We start from the raw sequence: 25,407 nt of genomic DNA, 5'->3' as shown, positions 1-25,407 counted from the left end.
AGTGGCTGTCTGGGGCTAACCCTCCCCAAATTCCCAGCACAGAGTCTTGCTGGCCCTCAGTCCAGCTTCAGAGGTCATTGCTGAATGTTCTTCATCACTGCCCCTTACTCTTGTTGGTGGCAAGTCAGGATGTTCTCATTCACTTACTAGAAGAGCAGGAAAATGAACTATCATTTAAAAATCTACTCTGTGCAGGAACACTTACCATTAACCAACACACACACACACACACACACACACACCAATCCTCTCCCAGAGTGTTTAGTAACTGCCAGCTATTTCTATTCTACATCCTGTTGCTTCAGTCCTCTAGCCTCAATTTCAGGTAAGGAAACTGAAGTTCAGAGAGGTTACACTGCCTGCTCAGGGACACACAGCGGGAAAGCAGTGGAGCCAGGATACAAACCCAGGCCTTGGGACTCCGTAGGGCCATTTCTACCTTACTGTACTGCCTTTCTGTAAAAGGGATCTGCCAAGGCTGGAACAGGCAACGTTAGGAAGTGAGATCTTCGAAGGGTCGGCACAGCATTTACCCTAGCAGGGTTTCTAATGTGGATTTGTTTGATTCTGATTCATTTCTTTAGAAACTACACCCCTCTTCTTTTCAACATTTGTGGCTCAAAAATGACCACAATGGTGACTAGGATGTGTAGCTACATAGACCAGAAAGCAAAGCCTTTTTCATGGTTTTGGGAAGAAGCTCTGCAGGGATTCTCAAACTTTATCAAGTGTGAGAATTACCTAGAGGGCTTGTTTAAATGCAGATTGCTGGGCCCCACAATTCCAGGAGTTTCTGATTTAATGATAGGTTTGCGACAGGACCAGAAATATACATTTCTAACAAAGTGTTGTGGGTGCTGGGGAGAGGGTATTGGATTCAGAGTCAGACACCCAGGTCTGACTTTTGGTTCTGTCACTTGTGACTCAATCTCTGTTTTTCCATCTGCAGAGTAGTACCCTACTCTTTTCCAGAATTACTGTAAGGTTTCTGAAGATTTTAAGATTGTATAGGTTCCTGCAGACCTTTTGGGTTCATTTATCTGACCATCCAATGTTCATAAAATGCATGTTAGGTCTATGCTAGGGACTGATCACAAATTTGCCTTTATAAGTTTATATCCCAGGTGCTACACTGACATTTCACCGATTTCTTTAGCGATGGTCAATGTTCACTGGCCTTTTATTATTTCAGGGTGACCAAGGCTTTCCTGACGAACCCAAGGAAAGTGAAAAATCTGAAGCTAATAACCAGACAACAGAACCTCAGCTTAAGGAAGGAGGCCAAGTGGTAGCACTCTTCAGTTATGAGGCTACCCAGCCAGAAGACCTGGAGTTTCAGGAAGGGGACATAATCCAGGTTATATCAATGGGTAAGTAGTACTCCTGGTTGACAGAAACTAATTTCTGTGTTGGCAGAAATAAATTCAAGGGAAGAGGGAAGTATTAACCATTTTCAAACCAAACTTTAGCCAGTGCTTCCAATATCCTTCCTAGTTTTCAGCTGGAGGGAGCAAAATGGAATGTTCCACCTTTCTATCTGTTGCTCCATCGGGCAGGGAAGCAACAAATGGCAGACTTAGCTAACATTCTTCTTATTAAAGATGGCTATGTTTTGGAAGACATGTATTCTCATTACCAGAGTTAACAAATTGGAAGGTGGCTCGGATCATTTTGCCTTTGCAGCAAGCCCTAAGGATACTTTTCTGCAAACCATAATTCTTTGAATTGATGTATTTTTTGAAGGAGGAGGAGGAAAGAAGGGGGTAAATCTTGCCTCAAAAGAAGCTATTTGGCATTGCTTTGTGTCTGGTGATTTTCCTGATTCTGTTAGCAATCAAACACACTACAAACTGAAACAGTGTGAGTGGAGAGTTCTAACTTAGTGCTTCACAAACTTCAGTATGCCAAAACACCCTTGAAAGTTTGTTAAATACAATTCCTTGGCCCAGCAACTAGAGATTCTGATTCAGGTCTGGGCTGGGGCCCACAATTTTGAATTTCTAAGAAGCTTCCAGTGTGATGCTGGTCTACTGACCATGAGAAGCCCTTTTCTAACTCATGGTTTGACATAATCTTATTTCTCTACCTTGAAAGGTGTAAGAGTCCCATCAAAAGCTTTGTTCAAAAACCAGAAATCTGCATTAGCAATGCAGAGTAGTGAAACCAAATACTATTACCAATTATAACGGAAAAATCCAAAAGATTTAAGAAATGAGATTTTAAAGTTAATGAGTAGTGAATATACAATTGTATGGCAACTAGCTCAAAATAGGAGTAATAAAAGAAACAGGGGACACTGACAGTGCAGATCTTCCAACAGGGGAGAATAGGGCTTAGTAACTCCCAGCACAATTTTTTAAAATTTTATTTGAGAAAGCGAGAAAGAACAAGCCAGGGAAGGGTAGAGAGAGGGGGGACAGAGGATCTGAAGGTGGCTCTGTGCTGACAGCTGAGAGCCCGAAGCAGGGTTCGAACTCACGAACCATGAGATCATGATCTGACCTGAAGTCTGACGCTTAACTGACTGAGCCACCCAGGCACCCCCCCCCCCCATTCCAGCACCATTTTTTAAATGTCAGTATCAACCAACTAGCTACTTTGTCCAGTTTTTGTTGTTGTTTGGTGGGGGATGGGGTAAGGAGGAGATAAAAACTAGAGAACACACAGAAAAACCTTCTGGGTAGATAGGCTGAGAAAAAAGAAGGTGGCATATTCCTTATTGTGACATTGTAAATCAAAGCTGGTTTAATTCAGTTACGTACCCACAAAACAGTTTGAAACTTTATCAGACCACTCAAAGAGGAAACAATTCAGCATAAACAGTGGATTTACAGTGGGGTTGAGGGTGAGTTCAATCATATTCAACAGTTATGAAATGGCTTCATTCACAACGTTTCTCAAATTTTAATATGAACCACCTGGGAATCTTGTTAAAATGGATTCGATCAGGTTTTGGGTGGGCCCTGAGATTTGGCCTTTTTTTTTTTTTTTTTTTTAACCCTAAGATTTTAAGTAACCTCTACACTCAACGTGGGACTCAAACTCACAAACCCGAGATCAAGAGTCGTATGCTCTACTGACTGAGCCAGCCAGGCACCCCTGAGATTTCTAGTATCCTCCTAGGATCCAAGACAAGCAAATACTCTAGTCCTTGAGTCACTCACGTGCTAAGTGCAAAGGATCAAGGCAGTGGTTTGCAATTAGAATTACCTGAGGGGAACTTTAGAAAAAAACTGATGCTCAGCCACACCCCACATTAATTAGAGTTTCTGGGGACAGGATCCACACAGCATCTGATCTAGATGTCTTACATCCAAAGATGAACTTCTGAACTAGTTTCATGTTCTAGTAGATGGGCTTTGGAGTAGGTCAAACCTAAGATGCCTGGTATTTATTGGCAGAATTAACCCCGAACAAGCTATTAATCTCTCCAGGTCTCCTTTCCTGGATAATATCTACAATGGAGTTATTATGAAGTCTGAGTGTGTGCGCGTGTGTATCTAGAACAGTGCCTGTAACTTACTAAAGGCTCAAAACTGGAGCCATTAAGATCCATATGTTTTATAAACATGGACTAAACTCATGACTGGCTCTAACTCAATTCTTTGATCATTCACTAGTGGACTTTCATTATTAATAAACATTTGACCCTTGAACAACGCAGGGTTAGAGGTGCCAACACGCACCCCCCCAGGCGCAATCAAAAATCTGAGTAGAACTTTTGACTCTCCAAAAGGTTAATTGCCAATAGTCTGCTGTTGACCAGAAGTCTTAACGATAGCATAAACAGTTGGTAAACATACATTTTATATATGTAGTATAGACTGTATTCTTACAATAAAGCTAGAAAAAATGTTAAGAAAATCATAAGGAAAATACATTTACAGCAGTGTACTTATCTATCAAAATATCTGTGTATAAGTGGACTCTTATAGTTCAAACTTGTTATTGTTCAAAGGTCAACTATTTAATTTATGGGACGTCCCTTTCTATGGACAGGGACATAAAGATTCCCAACAGGGATTGGACAAAACTCTTCCCTTGTTTAAAGAAAAATTGCATCTCAAGATTATTGTTCAACTTTTTTCATCTAATTTTTCTGACAACTTTTTGAAAAATCTAATGGATTCTTCTGCATTTGACTGCTCAATTATCCTATCTAAGGCAGAAACCAATAAGATGGTGAAGTCCTATGTTCACGCCTCCCTTAAATCACTAATACAGACTTCTTGATCTGGGTAGCATATCCAGAGAAGGTAATTTTCCTGTACTGGTTTCAGAAATCGATGCACACGGGGGTGACTAGGTGGCTCAGTTGGTTGAGGGACCGACTTTGGCTCAGGTCATGATCTTCCGGTCTGTGAGTTCGAGCCCCGCGTCCAGCTCTGTGCTGACAGCTCAGAGCCTGAAGCCTGCTTCGGATTCTGTCCCTGTCTCTGCCCCTCCCCTGCTCATGCTCTGTCTCTCTCTCTCTCAATAATAAACGTTAAAAAAAATTTTTTTTAAAAAAGAAAAAAATCGATGTATATGTTTCCTTTTATCAGTGAATGAAGACTGGCTGGAAGGGGAGTGCAAAGGGAAGATTGGCATTTTCCCCAAAGCTTTTGTTGAAGAACACGCAACTACGGACATGGAAAGCTCTCCTAGAGGAGTCTAGGATGTTCTATAACCTACAAAGTTGCAGAAAAGGAACTACAGTTTGCAAAGTTTAGCATGCCTCTGTAGAACACTGAACTGAGACATTACTGTTTGGAAGTGTTAACTAATCTACTTTTCCCACTGAAAATTTAACCTATTAGACAATGATGTGAGAACTTATCGTGATGATAACCCAGGGGTGGGGGGTGGGCTGGGGTAGAGTGGGTAGAAATATCTGGAAGGGTATGAGGTGTGTGTGTGTGTGGGGGGGGGTCTTCTAGGGTGTTCGTAATGTTTCTTGCTTGGAGTGCTGACTACCCAGATGTGTTCACTTTGTAAAAGTTCACTGAATTGTACACTTGCTGTTGGTGCACTTCTGTATGTGATACCTCAATAAAAAACTTGCAAACACAAGACTCAGAGTGCAGGCCCAAGGCCTACGTACAACTACCCCTATTCCTATACCACTGTAGTCACAGACTCCTAGAGCCCAAGCTAAGTTTACAGGTAATTTAGATGGTACACATTTTTTCTTTTTTTTTTTTTTTACACATTTTCTTTATTACAAGTCTCACTGCTTCCCAAGGAATACAATTTTCAATTCCACAGAGAATTACAATACTAGAGTTATGTCCCTTCATGCCTTCTCAGAGAGGGACACTTATTAAGAGTTCACTACTGAATATGTGCCACTAACATTTAAGCGATATAAAGAAGCCAGATTCAGGAAGCCAGCTGGTTAGGACTATCCTGTCAGTTAACATTTTGTATGTACTGTACTAATTTATAGGATAAAATTCTATGTATGGTTTTATTTTGGTTATCATTTAACCAAAAGGCTTGATTTTTCAGGGTTAAGTTAGATGAATGATTCCACAAATACATAGAACTCCTCTCTCTCCAGGAGACCTGGAGTTTTCCACAAGAATTCTCCTTCTTTGTACAGCATGTGTGGCTTTGTAAACAGTGTTACTGTGGCTTTATTAACAGTAAAAATAGGGATAAAAATGGAGGGTTGTTAACTTCTTTGCATAAGCCAATCTTTATCAGAGAAAAGAACTGTGACCATCAGTTTCTTTCTACCCACCCCTTTCCATAATAATGCACTTTGGTTTGGAATGCTACTAAAAGCAAAAATAACCCTGAAACATATTCAATCTTTGGCCATCTCCGCTCTGCCCTAGGTGACTTGTGCGTAGTTTAAATACTTATTTTTTAAGTAGGATATTTTTAGGTTAGAAAAGAAACCATGTACACACAGATCTGGTTGGAGAGAACATGGTTTAATTAAAGGCAAAGCTGATTTCAGCAGCTGCAGGTCTTGCACAGACAGACCAAAACAAAAAACAAAAAAACAAAACAAAAAAACAAAAACAGAAGAGAAGGTTTACTACACAAAACCAGTTTCTGATGAAGATTCTCCTCTCCCTCCTCATTACTCCACGTTGAGGATGATTAGGCGAGAAACCCCGCCCCAAGAATCAGAAAACATTCCAAACACCAAATTCTCATGCAGAAACGGGGCTGCAGATGGGACCCGGGCAGGACTGGGAGTGAGAGAGTGAACCTGGCTAGCTCGTCTGGGGTGTGAGACTCAGGGACAGCTCGAACACTGGAATGTTACAGCTGCCTGAATGCAGAGCTCAAACACACAGAGTGGGTCAAGGTAGTGGGCAAGGAGGGACTGGGAGAGAGGTGGACCCAGGGAAGGAGCTGGGGAGAAGCACAAAGGGTTTCATATTGCCATTGGGTGGGGGGCTTCACCCTTTCAGACCTTTCCAGAAACAACAAAAAACAGAAACAAAAATCCCCAAACACCACGTCAAACTTAAGGAGCAATACTGTGAGCCTACGGGGCTCCAACCACTCTCTGAAGAGCAACGAGCATTCACCTCACCCCTTTCATCACTGGGGCTGCCCAGACTCTAGCGACACCCGGGGCTCCTGGATGTGCTTTGCTCTGCAGCTGTTTTCCAGTTCGTGAGTCCCACGCTGACTCCATACACTCACACACACTCCCCTTCCCCCCAGGAGAGCAGATGGGCAGATGGGTGCGCGCGCACGCGCGCGCGCACACACACACACACACACACACACACACACACACACACACAGGAGAGACCTCCCAGAAACAGACCCTACCACTAGCACAGCAATTGGACATTTAGATTGTTTCCATAATTTCCCCTTAAAATATTACTCTTCCAGGAACTAACAGAAATGCTGTCCTTCTGTGGCTACACAAGAAAATGTTCAGTCCTCTTTCCTTCTAATAAATACCAAATAAAAGTTTATTTTCCTTTCTTTCGCCTTTTCCAGAATGGACTTCGTTGTGTTTTCTTCTGTGCATGGTGCACATGTGTCCATGTTGCCTTGAATTTCACTCTGACAGTGGAGGTCGGGGGACGCAGCTGGGCCGGGGCCTGGCCTGCGGTGCACGCACGCAGACGCCGCTGCTTCCTTCCTCCTTGGACTGTCTTTTGGGCCCCAACTGCTGGACCCCATGCTGTTGCTTCTCGGCGAGATGTCATACACATCAGGAACAGAAACAATTACTAGCATACAGCACAGGGCAGAAAAGGGATGGAGGTAGGGACAGGAGGAGGTGGGTGGTAAGCAGGATGGGGTCACAAAAACCAATCGAACAAAAAATAACCACACTGAAAGCTTCTACCTATTAAAATGTGTCAGGCCACGAATGGACCAGCCTGCCTTCCGTGAGACTGCTCGCTACGCTACGGTAAAATGTACAGGAATCAAAAACATTAATTTAAAATCTTCCAGCAGTCATCTGCCAGTCCAGCCCAGCACCACCACCCGTACTGCATCCTCGATCGGGGCTCGAGCACCTACAGAGTGAAGGGCATTTCCTGCCGGAGTCTCCAGGCCAGAGGAGGGCCGCCAGAACCTTCTGAGTGAAAGTTGAGGCCTTGGACTCTCCCTCGTGGAGCACTGCCACTGGCCGAAGAGGTCCGTTTCCCTCATCCTGTCACCACCAACCTCTCGCAGGAGCAGCGAGCGGGGCTTTTCCTTGCTACACACTGACTAGAAGAAGCACGTTGTGTATGGAAGAATTCAGTGTGACATTATACTACCGAGAGTAATAACAATAATAAAAGATGTTCAGGAATAATCTCAACTACATTCTCAGTCAGCAAAGCAATCATTAATGGATTCCTATTTTATTCCCCAGAGAGGAAAACAGGACCGAGAAGTTCCCGCCGGCTTCTCCCACCTGCCTCCCCTTCTCAGCTTTCACTTCCCTTGTGGCTGGGGGCATGCACGACGGGGAAGGTGAGAGGCGGTGACATCAGGTAACTGAGTGAAGACAAACAGCAGTTCCTCTCTCCCTCCGGAAGGCCCTGGGGGGACAGAGAGTTCCTGATGGTTTTTTCTTTTTGTTGCACTGCGGACATTTCGTGCACACTCAGCGCGCTGGTGGAACGCTTACACCCTCTCGACAGCAAGAGACAGAAGAGAGGGCTGCCACCTGCAGGGGACTGTACGGGCCAGTCCTGCAAACCCAACATGCCATGGTTTATGGAGCCTTCGTTCCCAGGGTTGCCACTCTGGCCTCAGTGTGGAGGGTTCATGGCGCCTTGTCCCCGCTGCTGTTTCTGTTTCTGCTGCATTAACAGCTGCTCCAGAGCGGAAGGTCCAGGATGCATCATGGAACTGGACCAGATAGACTGAAAAACAGCCCAGAGCTTGTCAGCAGAGGTCAAATGCCTGGATATCTGAAAGGGATTTGTTTTTCAATCCTCGCCAAATATAAAGGCATATAAGTCCCAAGATCCCCGCCCCCTAAAAAGATCCAGCCATTAGAAGAAGTTGTTCTAAGACTGTCTTTAAGACCAGTCAGTTCCTGTTATTTTTATAACCAGATGATTTTAAACCAGAAAAGGTGAAAGTAGTTTTCACTAAAACTCAGTGCCACGTGAGACCACAGAATATTTACTATAAAGATTTTAGGCAAACAAAACATTTCCAAAATTAGACACCCTTCTTTTACTTGTTCACAAAAGGCTTCAATCAAACATTCCAAAATGAATCACAATTTTGACCTCAGAATGCAACTAAAACCTTTGTTTCTGTCCCCGCCCCTGTCCCCAGGATAACTGCTTTATCAGCAGAGAATTCACAAATTAAAAACAACTTCCTATTCAAGAATCTTCTAAGGCAGATCATGTTTCTAGGACTTAGCTAGATATGTGCTATAGATCAATCGGTTCTAAGGGCCTTAGGAACGAGCCTAGCTATTTCCGTGAACAAAAGCAGAAACAGCTCTCGTGGCTCTTGTTTTCCTAAAACTCACTCACCTTTAGGCTTTCCATGAGGACAGCAGAGGAATCCTCCATGGAGGGGCCGTGGCCTGTCCAGGTGCCACTTGGAGTGCTGGCCTGATGCCAACTGCTCTCAGAGGCTGATGTTGCTGAGAGATAATCAATGCCGAACCCACCCATGGCTGAGAGATGCAAAGAGATAAGAATTCAAGATGTTCTATCACTGCCAAACAGCAAACACCAGAGAAGGGCAGAGTAAGTGACTTCACTTTCACTAGGCAACAAGTCTGGACCTCACCTGGCTTATCAGTTTTCCACCGATCCGCAGTTCTCCTATCCCTGTTATCTGGAGTCCCGATGGGTCCAAAGTTGGAGAACGGAACAGAATTATGGTTATGTGTTGGAGGGGAGCTCGGCAGGCTGCTTGGGTTAGAGGAATGGGGGGACTGGCTGGCTGGTGTTGAATGATCTAGTAAATACCAACAATAAAACAACATAAGACATTAAACAGATGGTCCACAAACATACCAAGAACTCGAGTTTTCTGTAGATCTGATCACTTAAATTCTACTAAAAATAACCACAGGGCTTTGGGACAAAGGTGAAAATAAGGGCCCCCAAAGGGACTCTGCCAGATGCACTAATCCGTCTTAAGGCATACTCCTTGCTTTAGAAAAACAAAAAAAGCAAAACCAAGCAGACAGTTTTGTGCATGCACTATTTTGGCATGTCTGTTTCAGATAAATTATCTACGGGTATTCTCTAATTGCCTAACCTTAAGAATTACTATTAAATCAAACTCCAAGTATAAACTTGGGATTAAAAAACCCCTCTGTTTTAAAAAGTTCAACTTTTCCTACAAAGAATGAGTATCTACAAACCAAACTAAAAAACAGCTGGAAACCTTAAGCTACAACCCATATTTTTCTCCCTTACAACTCTGCTCGTTATGGATGTAAGAAAAAGCTTTTTTTAGTGGCATTTATTTCATGAACTGGCTCATCAGGCTTTTTTCCTATTTTCGTTCAGAAATTACTTAAAAAACAGAACAGCTAATATATGTATAATGTAAAATCATACTGATTCACCATCAGTTTGAGGGTATTCGAAATGCAAGGTCTGTAATTTAAAGACTAGCCAATACCTGAACTGGCAGGAAGTGATGGAGACCACGGGGTCCCTTCAAAGAGGGAGTACAGTGATGTCTCCTGGGGGGCCAGCGAAGGATTAAGTTCTGTTTTGGAGCTGGTTGTCAGGTTTTTCCCATATACCTCATTGAACATACTGTTATTTGGGTATCTTTCCTGAAAGACAATGACAACCAAATTATAAACTCACTGCAAGGAAAGAGATTTCAGCAAAGGCAATGTTCATGTTCATGAATGACTGATACACTTTAAGCTTTTCTTTTTTTAAAAAGTTTACTTGTTTATTTTGAGAGAGGGAGAAAGTGTGCATGTGCACCTGTGTGCGCGCGTGCATGCACACACACAAGTGGGGGAGGGGCAGAGAGAGAGGGAAGGAGAACCCCAAGCAGGCTCCGTGCTGTCGGCCTGCAGCCTGAAGTGGGACTCAAACTCAGGTACCATGAGATCATGACCTGAGCCACAATCGAGTCAGATGCTTAACTGACTGAGCCACCCAGGTGCCCCACTTTAAGCTTTTCTTAGTAAGACAAACTTTTGAAGACTTTTGTTTCTTTTGGTTTCCCTGTTAAATTCATTTTCCCTCACCCTTTATTTTGTCTATCTATGTAAACAACCCAGATTAAAAAGTACAAGTAATTCACTTGGCTCAACAACAGAGCCCTAAGGATTTCCATATTAATGAGAAGTTAAAGGGTTCAAATTTATAACAAACAAGTATCTCATATACCCAAATCAGAGAGAGAGACAGAGGATAAAAAATCTGGAAGGCAGCAATATATGGGAGAGAAAGCAAGAGAAAAATAGGGGTACTGAAATAGAACGGGAAAGGAAGTTCCAGCCTACAATAAAAGCACAATGCAGGATTCTTCACTGTTGACCCACCTGATTGAGAGAGAATCCGGTGAGGGACAAGAAAGAGGATGAGTGTGACATGAGCTCCGAGGGCTTCTCCAACAAGGATTTCTTCACAGTGCCAGAAAGAAAAAAAAGTAGTTACACTATGGCCTCCATTTTCTTAGTATCAATCTTAAGTTCCTACACAACCAGAGTAGAGGACCACCAGTTAAGCATACTTGTACTTACCTGTCATGTACAGTGTCGGGCTCAGAAGATGTGAATTACATATTCCTACCATGACACCAGCTACATGCCAGTTGCCACAGGTGAGTCAGAACCCTCCCGGATCAATACCTCTAATCTAGCACAGAGATCCTGGCAGGGACCAGGGACGCTGGAAAATGGCAGTTCTGAGTGGTTACTAGCAGGAACTTTCCCAAATCCCCTTATTAAGAGGTGCATTTAAAATACTCTCAAAACAAGACACTGAACTGATCTGGCAGTCTTTTTCCCCCAATTTTGAAAACACTCACATTAATGACTTAAAGGCTTTCAAATCTATTTGACAACTGGTTTTGTCAACATGGTTCCTAAACAGCTATTTGTGGTATATGTTAAAATAGTTGAAGTTGAGCTTACAGGTACTGGCTCTAAGAAAACTACCAGGAGAAAAAAAAAGCTGAATCTCTGATGCTCACTGTCCTTGAACGGTAGGTCAGCAAAGCATTTATTAAATGTCTGCCACATGCAAGGCACTGTCACACACATTGTATCATTAACAACGTTAAATATAGAAAGTATTGTATATATGTTTTGTAAACATGGGGAAAACAACCCTAAAACATTACCCTCCATGTCCACTTGCACCACCACCAGTTTCGTTGTGAATGGAGTGGGGGGGGGGGGGGCATGGCGGGAACCAGGGAGCCGTTAATGAGTTGTCCGAGGGGCAACCCCCTGGCCTTCAAGCCGCACAAGCAGAGAAGCAGCAAGAAAGGCAAACACACGGAGCCAACAGCTTAGCAGTTAGGTTTCCCACAAACCCCTAGGTGCCATCACTGCGCTCTCCTTCAGTTTCTAGGGGATCTCTTATTTCTCTCACTTGGGGGAAGAGTGGCGGTCTCTTTGCCCGCTCACGAAATTCAAGCGCCAGGGATGGCAGCTTCTATCACGAGGACGTGAAGCTTTTATTTCTCCTAATCCTAAAGTCAATGCATTTTAACCTTATGAACGTTTTCTGGCCTCATGTTTATGGGAAAGAAATAGCAAAAAAGTAGAACTCTGAATTATTTTTCTGTTTTGCTAAGATGGAGTAGAGAAAGGGAAAAACTTTCTAGCATACGTCTTCTTCCCAATTTTTTTACATGCTCCCCCACCTTCGCAGAATGCTACGTAAACATCAATGAGCATATACAAGGCCATCCTTTGAAATGCTAGAGGATTGTTTTAAAAAGATACCACTAATCCAAAAAAAAAACAAAAAAAAAACAAAAAAAACAAAACAAAAAAGATACCACTAATCAATACATAAGGCTTTATTTTATGTCATCCTAGTTATTTCTCTCTGTATTCACTCATTTATGGCACGCCAACGTTTCTAAATAGAATTCTCTTCATTTTTACTCATTCTGTTTATGAATCTCACTCTGAATTGAAGTCAGGGCTCTTTGTTAACCAAACAGAAAAGAGCTACATACTCTTCAATAATGTCACTAAAAAATCTAGAACATTTATATGAAGAAAAATCTCACTGCTCCTAAGCAAGATTAAACGATCCTTGAAACTGCTGGGTTTAGATGGAAGTACCACCTGCAAAGTAAGTTAATTTGCCAGCATCACATCCTATGACCAGCCCTGAATAACACTTCCAACAAAGCTAGGACTCGGAGATTTAGAACCATGGAGTCAGAAAGGTTTTGCCATATTCTACTACCGTTTGAAGGTTAGCTTTGGCAGTGAAGAAATAAATTGTACAATTCTGTAAAGAAAGAAAGCTCAAAGCTCCAGAAAAAAAGAAACCATCTATTCCAAGGACTACAAAATCTCAGGAAAGAAGCTGGGGTTAGAGCAAGAATTACGTCAAATACATACAAAGAGGCTCCGTCCAGGAAGAGAGGCGAGAGGGCCCAGCAGAGCTGGGTAAAGATCAGGAGGGTTAGAAAAAATCAGCTCTTCCTCTTCCTCCAAGGCAGCCAGACTCTTTAACAGGTCCGGAGGAAGCAGAGGGGAGCCCTTGGGGTCCTAGTGACAGAAAGGATCACAGTGAGATGTAGTAAGGGATGACAAAAGCACAAAGGAGTAGCAGCACAGTTAGGGGGACAGAGGTAAGTACAGTCAAGCAGAAAAATCCCAGGGAGACGGTACTACGCAAAGAAAAAGCTCTGAAACAAGCAAGGTGACACAGGACAGCGGTAGTGAAAGAGCAAGACGGTAGAAAGGAGCAAAAACCACTGACAAACAAGGAGCAGCACATCAAAGGTTAACGCGGCCAGTGAGGAAAACAATGCGTAGCGGGGTGATCAGTGTGATCTTGGGCTAACAGAGAAACAGCTCTTTTTAAAAGTTACACATACACACCCATTTCTTGTGAATAAAGAGAGAAAGGAAGGAGAGCTCCACTATTGAAGATAACTGGCTGACTTCGTTCCTCTCAGAAAGCAATTTGTTTAAATACGCAGTAAACCTATTTTTAAACTCGGATGATTCAGCCCAACTGAGAGGAGCTTTGTTTCACGATTCCCCAATATGCCGCGTGCAAGATTTCTGCACACGATTTCTCTGCCAGACCACCATAGTCCGCATCAGTGACAGAGCCCCTCGCTCCTCCGAATCCAACAAACTGTGCCAGTGTGTGGAGGAGACCAGGAGCCACACCAGGTGCCGGGCAGCGTGCCGCAGCGCTAACGAATCGGAGAGTGGCCTTTACAAGCATCTGCTTTAGAAATTCGAAAGATACGCAGCCCCACACCTATGTCCGCTGTGTCTGGTGATGGGAAAGGACACACACCTCAAATGGCATCCTGGGCACAGGATCCTGCTCTGGACGGAAGACTCCTGGTGACCGTTTGCCTCTGCGGTCCACACTTGCTTGCTGGGCCATGACAGCTCTGTTATCAGCCATGCTGTAGGAAGAATCCCAGTAGAACTCTGGGACCTTGACTTCTGAGGGATTATGGTTATATGGCTCCATGGGAAAAGGCTTCATTTTTTTCTCTAGAGGCTGCTGCTGCATTACAGGAGGTTGCAATGACGGCTCAAACAGTTTTATGGGGTCTTGGGGCTGAAGGTAGTAGGACTGTTTCACAGGCATGATTTTCCCTAATGGGCCTTGAACCTGAGGGGGATTCCACAGCTGTTTGGAGGCATCTGCCTGTTGATACTAAAAAAGAGATGCTTGTCATCAAGATGAGGATAAAATGCAATGTTACATTCAATACTCAGGAAATCACAAAATGAACTTGAGAAACTTAACTGACAAAACTCAGTTTCCTTTACCCTTTATGTTTTTCAATACGCAGAGCTTTCTTGGATGATGGGCACTGAACTCACCTTCTCTTTCAATTCAATTATTTATGAGGTTTAATGAACAAATGAAAGCGTGTGTGCTATGTGTGTGTGTTCCCCCTTCCCAGCCCAAGTACTGTGGGGTTGATGATATTTAAGAATGGTGTCATAGCTTTCTTAACACCTCGTCAAGATTATGATTCTATTTCCCTCCTGTAGTTTATTTTCAAATAGGAGAATTATTTATACAAAGTTCTTCTCTACAAAGTTGACAAGCAACAGCAGCAGCAGCAGCAAAGAACAGTAGTTAAGATCTATTATCCTTTACAAAGGAGAAAGGGAAACATCTGAACTTCCGTAAACAGCAGAGAGAGTGTATTCTTCTCCATAATCCTTCCATAGCAGAAGCATCTGGAAAGCTTAAGTAGTAAGCTTTGGTAATTTTGGTCTTTCTAATTAATCAAAGTAAGTTTGGTATTTCTAATTAACCAACTACTGGACCATTCCAGTCTCCCCTCCTCCTGATCTTGGCTGGACGGTACGCACAACTGTGACTCACCTGCTGGAACCCAGAGTGGTGAGGAGGGCTTTTCCCCAAAGCCGGCACGGCTTTTGTGGGGGATTGCTGCTGAGCTAGAGCTTGAACCTGCAACTGGCTTGTGGACTGTGCTGTCGGCTGAGCTGGTAAAGATGTAAGGGGTTGCTGGGAAGGTGGCTGTGGCTGTTGAGGTCCCTGGTTCATTGGCCCTGGTCCAGAGGGCCGTTGCTGGCTGTAAGGAATGTGGGACTGTTTCCCAGCTTGCACCTGGTTTCCTGCTGGAGAGTGAGCTGTAGGCTGAAGAAAGGTTCCTGGGACAGAAACACCAGCTGGGAAGGTGTAACCTGAGCCCATAGAAAATGCCACAGGAGGGGGAATAACATATGTTGGGGGCGGGAACCCTTCAAAATAGAAGAACATAGCAGCTTTAGTTCTAAAGACACTTAGCAAAAGAAAGGCAAAAATAAGTCATTTGGGGGTAAGGTGGGGTAGGGTAGAAGAAGAGGTCTTCTAATAAATTAAAAACGGCAGGAATCAGACATCAAGTAAGACTGATCAAGCATCAATCTTTAACTTGATTTCAAGAATTAAATACAGAGTATTGGCTGCTATTTCTATCCACTGAATCAAGTGGAGCATTCTCAAGGTAGTTTCTTAAATGCTATGTTTAGTGATAGGAATTCCTTCATGATAACAAACATGCATTTGTATATATAATACAGAGAAATGGTTCAAAAAGAACTTAGTAAGCATCAGAGAAAAGAGAACTTCCTTCTACCTTTTAACATTATGGTTTAGTAATGTAACTCTGACAGAGTATAAATTATTCAATGAGGGAGCAGAAACTCCTATACAGATGAGATTAAGTAGAAAATGTGTATTTACCTGGCCGGCTAGGAAGAGGAGGGAAGGCTCCAGGGTGATGAATGGGGATGAACTGGGAGTTACTTGCTTGACTTGGGGTTTGAGTTACAGGTGTTTTCCTGGCTTCAGACACTGGAGTCTTTCTTAGTTCTGTCTGGGATTTCACCTATGACCAACAAAAGCAAAACCATCTAAAATAATCTGAAACTCAAATGTATCACAAAGAAGCACCTCTAAGAAAGAATTTAAAACCCCATTACGTCAAAAAAAAAAAAAAAAAAAAAAAGCATATGAAGGTATCTAATACCTAAATAAAAAGTGGGGAAAAAAAAATCAAAACAAATTATTTGTCAATTAAAGATAGAAGGGTTTTGTTTAATTGGTGTGATGATTTTGCTTACACAAAATCATGAACATACTAAATACAGAAAGGACCTGAGAGCTCATTTGTTTGACAAATGAGACATCTGATACCAACAGGTTAAAAAACTTGCCTATTATCTTAAGCCACCTATTATGGGCTCCAGGGCCCTTTATACTCAAATTCATTAGACAACAAACATGGATAATGAATTAATAATGATGAGTAACTCACAGGAGAGACACTTTGGCCCTCAGTTTAATTTCATCTGGGCAGCCTCAAGCATACCAGTCAGGCATCCACCGTCCACCCCCAATGCTACCACCCCTTTAGAATAAGGATACTGTCAGCAGTAAGAACAGGGCCCAACATTCTACACAATGAGCTACAGAGAGTAAGATGTCACATGCATTGCTCAAATTGAGTAAAATGAAGGAAAACAGGTACATTTACAGAGAACTTAGGATGAGGTAAAGAGAGGTGATACACTGACTCCTGTCAAGCTTTCTTTAATCGTCTGGAGGCAGATTTAAGAGGGATGAGAGACCAGAAAGGGGATGCTCAGACTGGCCCTTGCTGGGAGGCAGCTGCAGAGAACGGAGGCAGAGCAGGCAGGACATACTAGACTCACCCCTCAAACACTGGTCCTCCAGCTTTCTACAGTTCATCTGGCTTATTCTCGGTCTTTCCCCAGCACCTCCCTCTCCCCATGCCTTTTCTCAATCTCTGCCCTGTTTTTCTCTGTTTCTCTATTAATCTTAAAATGCAACTATTATGTGCTTATTTCTCTCCTTCTCAAAAAAACTCTGTAGATGAAACAGGCTGAAGGCACTGTTTATATCTGCAAGCAGCCTTCAATAATGTAATGTTCCTTGTGCCTACTGCAAACAAATACATTTGCCAATATGCTAACAAATCACATGGCTATTTAGGTATTTGTTCAGACGTGAATGGTATCAATGAAACCAGCACAGAACAAAGATCATCTTTGTTTACATGAAATCATCTCTATCTCCTCTTTGGAAAGGTTTAAGAAAAAGTCACAAATAACTGAGTAGTGTTTACCTTTTCCCAGCAAGAGACTTAAACTCTTGCTTTACAAACTCCCATGAGCCAGGATAACACTAAAGTGATACAATGCCACTGGCTGGGACAGGTATCAATGTCAAGAAAAAGTCTCATCTTTTTCCAAGAATATATTTTATCTTTTTTAGTGAATCTGAAAAAAAACCCTTATAAGCCTTAATATACTCTTGGTCCTACTTACTGGCTCTGTACAAGACCCTACATTTCCCAATAGAACACTAACAAATGGCAGTTACACCTTCTAAAGCAAACAGAATTCTTTGCGGAACTGACAGCTCTGGTCATTTCAAACTACCTAACTGAAAGGATTGACAGAAATGTCAAGACAGGTTGAGATTTTTTTCACTCACATTACAATTTCTACAGGTTGATGGAGTAGCCACCTACCACAGCTCTTTACATGACCTTACTGTGCCGCATTCAAGCTTCCAGAAGAGCCAACTCTCAAGCTTTAGGAACAAAATGAAAAATCTTGCCTTTTGTGTGAGCCTTCCTCTACCTGCGTTATAGTTCAAATACAGCTTACCTGCACTGCCACATTCTGCTTTCCTGTTTCCTGTAACTTTTCTAAGGTGCATTTCTTGGTTTCTGTTTTCCTCTTGCTGTTGTCCTTCTTTCCATCATTCTTAGTTACAGTTATTCCTTTGCTATAGTCCCTTCTCACCTCTTTGGGAGGAAAACTTCTTCCTTGGTCTCTGTTCACTTCGCGCGGCTTAATGTTCTCTTTGAAGGTGACCATTGGTTTCTCTCCTGTGTCACAGTTGTTGCTTAGATTACGGCCCGTGGACAGCACTGATTTCAGTCCTGGGTTCCCGTCCGCAGCCAGTGACTCTATCATGGATGTTTCTTGCAGAATGAGGTTCTCTTTGGCTTCACTGGGGTCTTCCAGTATTAACTCAGGAATTTCTGTGATAAACAACAATTTCCCTACCTCATTTTCACACTGAATCAGCCTAAAAAAGTAAAAATAAATCCACATATGAAAACCATAAACCTAAAAAATAATAACAATGGGACTGTGCATGGACCCAACAGTCAAGTAAGTACATTCCCAGCCCTAAAGACTTAGAGACAGCAAGATATTACAGTGTAATATTTTTATATAGCATAAAAAGCAGTTACAGAAAAACTCAAATCCTCATTATCCCTTAGCATCACCACACATTCCCACGCCCCTTTAATGCTTTCTAGTAATGACAGCTATATTTACTGAGCATGTCTTAAGTACAAGGCCCTAGACCAGACCCTTGAAGTAGTGATCTGTAATTCCTGTTTTATAGGTGTGAAAACTAGAGCTCAGAGGGATTAAATTCATTCAAGCATGCAACCAGTTAAGTGCTTACAGTAGTAGGACAGGAGCCTGCATATAAAAATTAATCTGGAATAGTTACTGACTTTGGAAAGGTTAGAATCACCTGGGGAGATCCTAAAGACACACACCTCGGGGAGTGGCAGAACTAGAAACCTATCTGACTCTAGTCTATCCTGACTGAAATGAACCGCCACGACCCTGTCAACACAAATCGCCATCCCTGTGAACATACAATTTTGTTAGATTTACACAGATATTTACAAATGAGAGAAGTTCATGATTAACAAGGGAGACAATGCTTACTTCTCTACACTAGGCAGTGTAATGGGGAGCACAGAGATTAAATAGAGTATACTTATGATCACCAGGGTCATAATTTGATGATGTGTTGCCAGCATCCTGGCTTATGAGTTTATAATCAAGAGCATCGTACCAGAGCCTGAAACACATGTGGGGTGTGTAAGTGTATCTGATAAGAAATACCTTGGCTGATTATCAGCAATCCATTTGCCTATAGAGATCAAGCGCTGCTGTCGTATTTGTCGTTGCTGACCTTCTTTGTCTCCTGTAATACCCTGGTGGCCTTTGGAGAAATCCAAGTTCCTAAAATCGAGATAAGCACAAATTACACAAAATTAAACTTCTAAAGGTATTTCCCAGGCAACCACGTTTACCTAATTTAAATGCAATGGTTTCAGATTTTTCCACACAGGCTAGCTACTAAATTCAATCGACTGCATTTTGAATGTATGTTGCCGAAGATTTTAAATACAGTGAAGCAAAACAAAAAAGACAATATGCATTTGCATATTTTTACTCAGATTTTACTTTCTAATTGAGCTAAAATAAGTCACAACTTTTATTTAAAAAGATACTTTTACTGCAAGAACGAAAGTTTTCATCAAACACTTACCTTGCATTCTATATAATTTGCTTGAAATGACCACTGTAATGCTAAGGGTCTCCGAGTATGCCTATTCTAATAAACAGTATTAATCTATCTACTTTAGGTGGCCCTAAATCAGAAAAATGTATTTATATCAAAAAATATATACAGCAAAAAGCTCATTGACATTAGAAAGGTAAATCAACCTGAAAAAAATAAGGATTTTCAGATTTTTCCTCATTAAACTCAGTATTATTTTTAAGTATCTAAGAATTGCCAGGCTGCAGGACAGATGCTGAAGACACAAAGATAAATGAGATAGAGAAACAGTATCTGCCTAAGGAAGAAATAATTATAAATCAATCTGATAAGTACTGTAAGAAAAACTACGCAAATAAGCATAGTTAACAGGAAGGCTAGTTCCTTCTGCTAAGCTCTGAAAAGACTTCACAGATTAAGTTATTACCTGAGCTGGACCTTGGCAGGTGTGTTAAGTGTTTACAGGCTAGTAAGAGAAGGGCAGAAGAGGAAATGGGGCTGCTCTAGGCATGGCATGAACAATGTGTCAGAGGAATAAAAACAAAGTTACTCAAGAAAAGGACCTAGCCAACATATACTACCTTAAGGATTAGGGGGCAGGTGGCAGAAAATACCACTGAGAAACTAAGCACTTGGACATGAAGCTAAAAAAGATATTGGAACAATTGGGGATGAGCGAACTGAAGTCTTTGCGTTATTAATGGGACTTCAACAGGTCTGTATTTTTAAAAATATAATCGTGACAGCAGGGCAGAAATGAGCTACAGGAGAGGGAATCTAAGTAGGGAGGTTGATTAGGAAGCTTTTTATACTGCAGGTTAATGGTGATAAAAGCCTGAACTATATAGGGAAATAAATGGGAGGAGGTGGGTCTAAAAGGCATTTTAGACACAGAATTACAAAGACTTGGTGAGAAAGATTAATGGAAATAAGGATATTTTTTTAGAGTTCATGTAGGTGGATAATGGCACACAGATAAATATAGAAGGATTATTTTTTTGCTGACCTAACAGGAAAATACAAGCTCATTTTGGGTCATGTTAAAGTTTGAAATGCACAGGGAGATCAGATTGTTAAACTATGAGTCAGAAAAAAAGTCAGACACTGAAACTTTTGGGCTTAGTTACTATCCAAGAGATGAATGCTTCAGACAAAAGGATGGATTTGATCACCAGGGAGAATATAGAAAATGGGAAGGAAAGGGCAGGGAAGAACCCTGGAGGATAATATTCTGAGTGATGTGGTACAAGGGACTGAACTAAGAAAAACAGCTAAGAAAAAAGGAGGCTTCATATAGGAGTGGGATTAATAAACTCAATGCTAGAGAAAATTACACAGGATGAAAATTATAAAGAAGTCAATGGAGTTTGGTAACCAGAAACACACTGATAGTTTAAGTTGAATGAGGCTGAGAAATGACTGGAGTGAGGTGGGGTCAGTAAAGTTCTCACACACTATGCTTTTAAGAAGTTTGATGATGGGGGTGCCTGAGTGGCTCAGGTGGTTAAGTGACCGAGTCTTGATTTCGGCTCAGGTCATGATCTCATGGTTTGTGGGTTTGAGCCCTGTGTTGGACTGTGCACTGACAGTGCAGGGCCTACCTGGAATTCTCCCTCTCTCCTTATCTTTCTGTCTTGCCCCTGCTTGTGCTCTCTCTCAAGAATAAAAAATAAACATTAAAAAAAAAAAGTTTGATGACGAAGAGAAAGATAGAGCAACATCAGAGGAAGAAAGGGTTGTCAATTTTACTTTTTAAAAAGAACAGGGTACACCTGAATGTTAGCAGGCCAAAAGGAAGTAACCAGCTGTTAAATAAATAAAAAGATACTGAACTACAACGCAGAGAGAGGGTAACAGGTGGGGAGGCAGGAAGAGATAGGATCAAGGACACAGACCAAAGAGTTCAACCTGAAAAGGAGTAAGAAGTTCTTCCTCTAAGAAGAGACAAAAATGACTAGAAAAACAAATTGCTTTGTCATTATTAATGATATGAAAAATGTCAAGCAATATCCTTTGGTTTGCATTTGGTTCCCATTTTTGAGATTTCCCCTCTAATTTCAACAAAGTATAAAAAAATCCAGTGAATAAATACCACTTGGGAGAAGCAACTTTCTTCTTTTCCTTTCCTTCCCCCGAGTCTGTAAAAGCACTCAGTATTGGCATTACAGAGCAATTAAAGGCATGACATACACCAGTCTACTTCATATTAAAAACACTTTCGCTTTTAGTTGTTAAGAAAATAAGACAAAGCTGGGATAGATCAAAGGTTCTTCTACACCCAAGCCTGATTCCTAATTTTAATACTATAACCACTGATAATAAAATAAAGCTCCTTCAGCTGCCACCCACCTGAAAGAAGGTCTCAAAGCCAAGAATCCTTGTAACTCAAACTCCTCTGGAAGTGGTGTAGCTACAGAGGGGTAGAAATCAAGATTTGTAAAACATTTTAATTTAAAAACAGGTTACCTCTGCCCACTAGACGTTGTCCCCTAATACTTATCTACTACTCAGTGCCGAGGGGGATGGATACAATGGACTATTTTTTCCCTGGCAGCCTTAAAAATTCATAGCCCCACATCGGTAATCCCACTGTTTAGATTATCTCCTTGTTACTCAAAGTATTGAAAAACAACACCGACATCATCCAGGAGCTTGCAAGAAATGCAGAATCTTAGGCATTGTCCCAAACCTACTGAATCATAACTGCATTTTAAGACCCCAGGTGATTCATTTGCAAATTGCTTGAGAAGCACTGATCTGATGGAAGTAAGATCATCAGAAAGGAGTTAACTACAGATTGTTCAGTGCAGAATTATTTACAATGTGGAAAATTGTACAGCAAATGGACAGTGATTAAATACATTATGGCATATCCACAGGATGGAATACTATGCGGCCAGTAAAAAAAAAAAATCACACTTCAAATGTTTAAATAGCAAAGGGAAATGCTAACAATATAACATTAACTTTAAAAAGCAGGCACAAAGCTGTATCTGATATCAGTCATAGGCAGGTATGTATATGTACACTTAAGAAAAAGGTCCCAAGAAAATACACTATAATATGAACAATACAACGTATCTTTGTAAGAGAGAACCATGGGTGACTTATGTACTTAATGTTTGTATGTCCCAGATGTTCTGTAATAAGCAGGTATTACTTTAACAGAGTAACGCTGTTCAAATTAATTCTCTTAAAAAAAAAAAAAAAAAAAAAAAAACAGTAAAAATGAGGAGGGAGGGAAGAAGCCGGAAAGAATTTAAAGGTATTGTATTCTCTGGACTCCTATTCAAACAGGAGCATATGCTGCTGAAAGAACTGGAAGAACATTACCTCTACTTCTATCCACTTATTCATGATAACTGCAGCATTGAAAGTCCCTTCTGAGTTACTGAACTTAAACGAAAACAAAACATGTTTTTCTCTCGCCTTAAGCCTACTATCAGTGATGGGGAACGATGTTAACAACATCAAGTTAAGTTAGCCCTTACCATTAGTACTTGAAAGATCCTCTTCATGGGGATGGAAACTATTTAGAAGAGAAATTAGCCAGGGCCAAATGCTGTAAATTAAAAAGACAATTCAGACTTTGTCTAAAATGGAGATACTAGAACACTAACAAGCCAGGACAATGTTATCTATAGGGCCTAGACTTTATGTACTTTCCCCTCTCGCTTCAGCATTTTCAATGCTGTATGATTTCCTAAAACCTATTTTCAAAGATGTCTGTCTAGGTAAAAGATACACCAGAAGGGTCATATTTGCACAATAGAGACCTACTACTGCAGGCCATTTCCCAGACTCCTAATTTAACAATTAGTGAAAATTGTTTGTCAGTTTTAAACACTGATAATTGGTACTTACTGGGAACACACTGACCAGAGAAACAACATACTACGTTTTGATAGAGCTGTCACACACATTATCAGTTGTGGAATCCACTGCTAGCTCTTAATCTGTGACGGGGTTGGGGTACACCATAGTCAAATCACATCCTTTGTTCAAAGTAATGACTATACCTTTTTATCATGTGAGAAAGTCCACACATTGTTAAAATACCAAGGTAAACTGAAAGTTTTCATTTGTTACCATAAAATCAAAATCTCCTAAGAACCATCAGAATTATTCTGAGTAGAGATTAGAGAGAAAACGGTGAGAGCCAAAATAACTCCCAATCCTCTATGCTCAAAACAAGCAAATGTAACTCAAACGCAGTGTTACTGTAAGGCAGGACCAAACAGCTTATGTATAGGAAATAATGGAAAAAGTAAAAAATCACTTCTCTTCAACTTCTAAACAGAAAATTGGAGCATACTGTAATGGGTAAGAAACAAACTGGTTTTTACTTCAATTTCATTTTGAAATGTGAAAAATGCTTTTTCCCTATGATTGCAGCCAGGAATTGGGGGGGTGGGGAACACACAGGGAGTCAGAAATCCTTAAGATTTTGCCTCACACAAGAAATTCAAACAAATAAATGAAAAACATACAAAGAGGTCTTCAGTTCAATTTCCAGAGAGTGGGTGGAAAACACAAAGTCTTCCATTGTTCAGATGTTGTGTTTTAGAGGCGGTTTCTACATATCCATGAATATCAAATAAACAAAGCACACAAACTAACATGAAATTCTAAGACACTTACTACTGTCTTTCATCTACCACTGCCTCCTGAAAGACCCTGGGTCTGAGTCTCAGCCAGTCCATGGAGACCTTGACTGCAGGAAGGGGATAGGCATTGTAGGACTCCTCCTGAGACTTGTTCTGGAGAGGACACTTGCACAGGATGCCAAGAAAAGACACTTAAAGAAAAAAAATGTATTCAGAAAACATAAGATATTTGAAACAATGTACCAGTCCAAATTAAACTAGCATTATGAGACTTCTGCTGTATCCCCCTTAATGCTTGAATACTTCACAGTTTTGTTTTGGTTTTTTTTTTAACATTTATTTTTGAGAGAGAGAGAGACAGAGCAGGAGCAGGGGAGGGGCAGAGAGGGAGACACAGAATTGGAAGCAGGCTCCAGGCTCTGAGCCATGAGCACAGAGCCTGACATGGGGCTCGAACCCACAAACCGTGAGATCATGACCTGAGCTGAAGTTGGTGGTTTAACCGACTGAACCACCCAGGGGCCCCATCACAGCTTTTTACTAAAAAGGCTTTTATCCCCCATGTTAAAAACTGTTACAGGGGTGTCTGGCTGGCTCAGTCGGGGGAGTGTGCAGCTTTTGATCTCAGGGTTGTGAGTTTGAGCCCCATGTTAGGTGTAGAGATTACTTAAAAATAAAATCTTTAAAAAAATGTTACAGGTATATTTGATGAGGGGAGGGTATCAGGAGATAAAAGGACAGAACTTAGGGTTTAGGCCTATACAGGAGGCATTTTTGTTGTCGCTAACACTCTGACGATGAAAATGCCTAAGATTATGCTTTCCAAAGAAGACAGCACAGAAAATTAAATGATTTGAATTAAAATTAAAAATTTAATACTCACTAAAGAGGGCCAGCAACTGTGTCCAACACAGCTGCTCATCTTGGCTATAACTATGCTGCTCTGTTTCATTGCTAAAGTCACGAAGGTGATGAAGTTGAAACAGGTTGATGACAGTGACGTGAACTAACTGCTGAGAGTTGAAAGCTTTTTGGAACAGCAGCCTCTGTAAAGTTAAGACAGAAATACCGCAGATTATCGAGAATAGGAGCAACCTTCAACACAAGAACTAAACTGGCAGTCTGCGTTTAGAACCAGATGGGTAACAGAGTCACAGATGAGTCAATGACTTCATTCATTCATTCATTCATTTAAATTCAGTTAGTTAACATACAGTGTAGTTACTGCTTTCAGGAGTAGAACCTAGTGATTGATTCATTACTTACATATAACACCCAGTGCTCATATCCCAGCAAATGCCCTC

General features: G+C 41.4%; 2 protein-coding genes across 15 annotated transcripts in view; one reads left to right on the top strand and one right to left on the bottom strand.

Moving 5' to 3' along the window:
• The window catches only part of NCF2 (neutrophil cytosolic factor 2), a 33,341-nt gene extending 28,290 nt beyond the window's left edge, over positions 1 to 5,051 (top strand). Inside the window, exons 14-15 of one of the 2 annotated variants that reach the window (XM_027074380.2) lie at positions 1,193 to 1,370; positions 4,545 to 5,051. In XM_027074380.2, the coding sequence (XP_026930181.1) occupies positions 1,193 to 1,370; positions 4,545 to 4,657 (291 nt within the window). In that variant the 3' untranslated portion in view covers positions 4,658 to 5,051. The remainder of the gene's footprint in view (positions 1 to 1,192; positions 1,371 to 4,544) is intronic. The other variant, XM_053209491.1, reaches the window with a different exon arrangement.
• Positions 5,052 to 5,900: 849 nt separating this feature from the next.
• Positions 5,901 to 25,407, bottom strand: part of SMG7 (SMG7 nonsense mediated mRNA decay factor) — a 90,365-nt gene continuing 70,858 nt past the window's right edge. For 5 of the 13 annotated variants that reach the window (XM_027074373.2, XM_027074376.2, XM_027074371.2 and 2 more), the window contains 15 exons: positions 24,987 to 25,149; positions 24,138 to 24,294; positions 22,988 to 23,058; positions 21,846 to 21,906; positions 19,055 to 19,174; positions 17,786 to 18,212; positions 15,834 to 15,978; positions 14,970 to 15,349; positions 13,914 to 14,285; positions 12,998 to 13,147; positions 10,952 to 11,032; positions 10,066 to 10,225; positions 9,220 to 9,390; positions 8,958 to 9,103; positions 5,901 to 8,327 (listed from right to left, as the gene is read on the bottom strand). In XM_027074373.2, coding sequence (XP_026930174.1) covers positions 8,214 to 8,327; positions 8,958 to 9,103; positions 9,220 to 9,390; positions 10,066 to 10,225; positions 10,952 to 11,032; positions 12,998 to 13,147; positions 13,914 to 14,285; positions 14,970 to 15,349; positions 15,834 to 15,978; positions 17,786 to 18,212; positions 19,055 to 19,174; positions 21,846 to 21,906; positions 22,988 to 23,058; positions 24,138 to 24,294; positions 24,987 to 25,149 — 2,718 coding nt within the window. In that variant the 3' untranslated portion in view covers positions 5,901 to 8,213. Of the gene's footprint in view, positions 8,376 to 8,957; positions 9,104 to 9,219; positions 9,391 to 10,065; positions 10,226 to 10,951; positions 11,033 to 12,997; positions 13,148 to 13,913; positions 14,286 to 14,969; positions 15,350 to 15,833; positions 15,979 to 17,785; positions 18,213 to 19,054; positions 19,175 to 21,845; positions 21,907 to 22,987; positions 23,059 to 24,137; positions 24,295 to 24,986; positions 25,150 to 25,407 lie in introns of all 13 variants that reach the window. The other 8 variants (XM_027074378.2, XM_053209488.1, XM_027074375.2 and 5 more) reach the window with 7 other exon arrangements.

This window comes from Acinonyx jubatus, chromosome E4, assembly GCF_027475565.1.
Source record: "Acinonyx jubatus isolate Ajub_Pintada_27869175 chromosome E4, VMU_Ajub_asm_v1.0, whole genome shotgun sequence".
NCBI classification, from domain to species: Eukaryota; Metazoa; Chordata; class Mammalia; order Carnivora; family Felidae; genus Acinonyx; species Acinonyx jubatus.
Note: the sequence above shows the minus strand (reverse complement) of the source record. Positions and strands in the feature narration are given on the sequence as shown.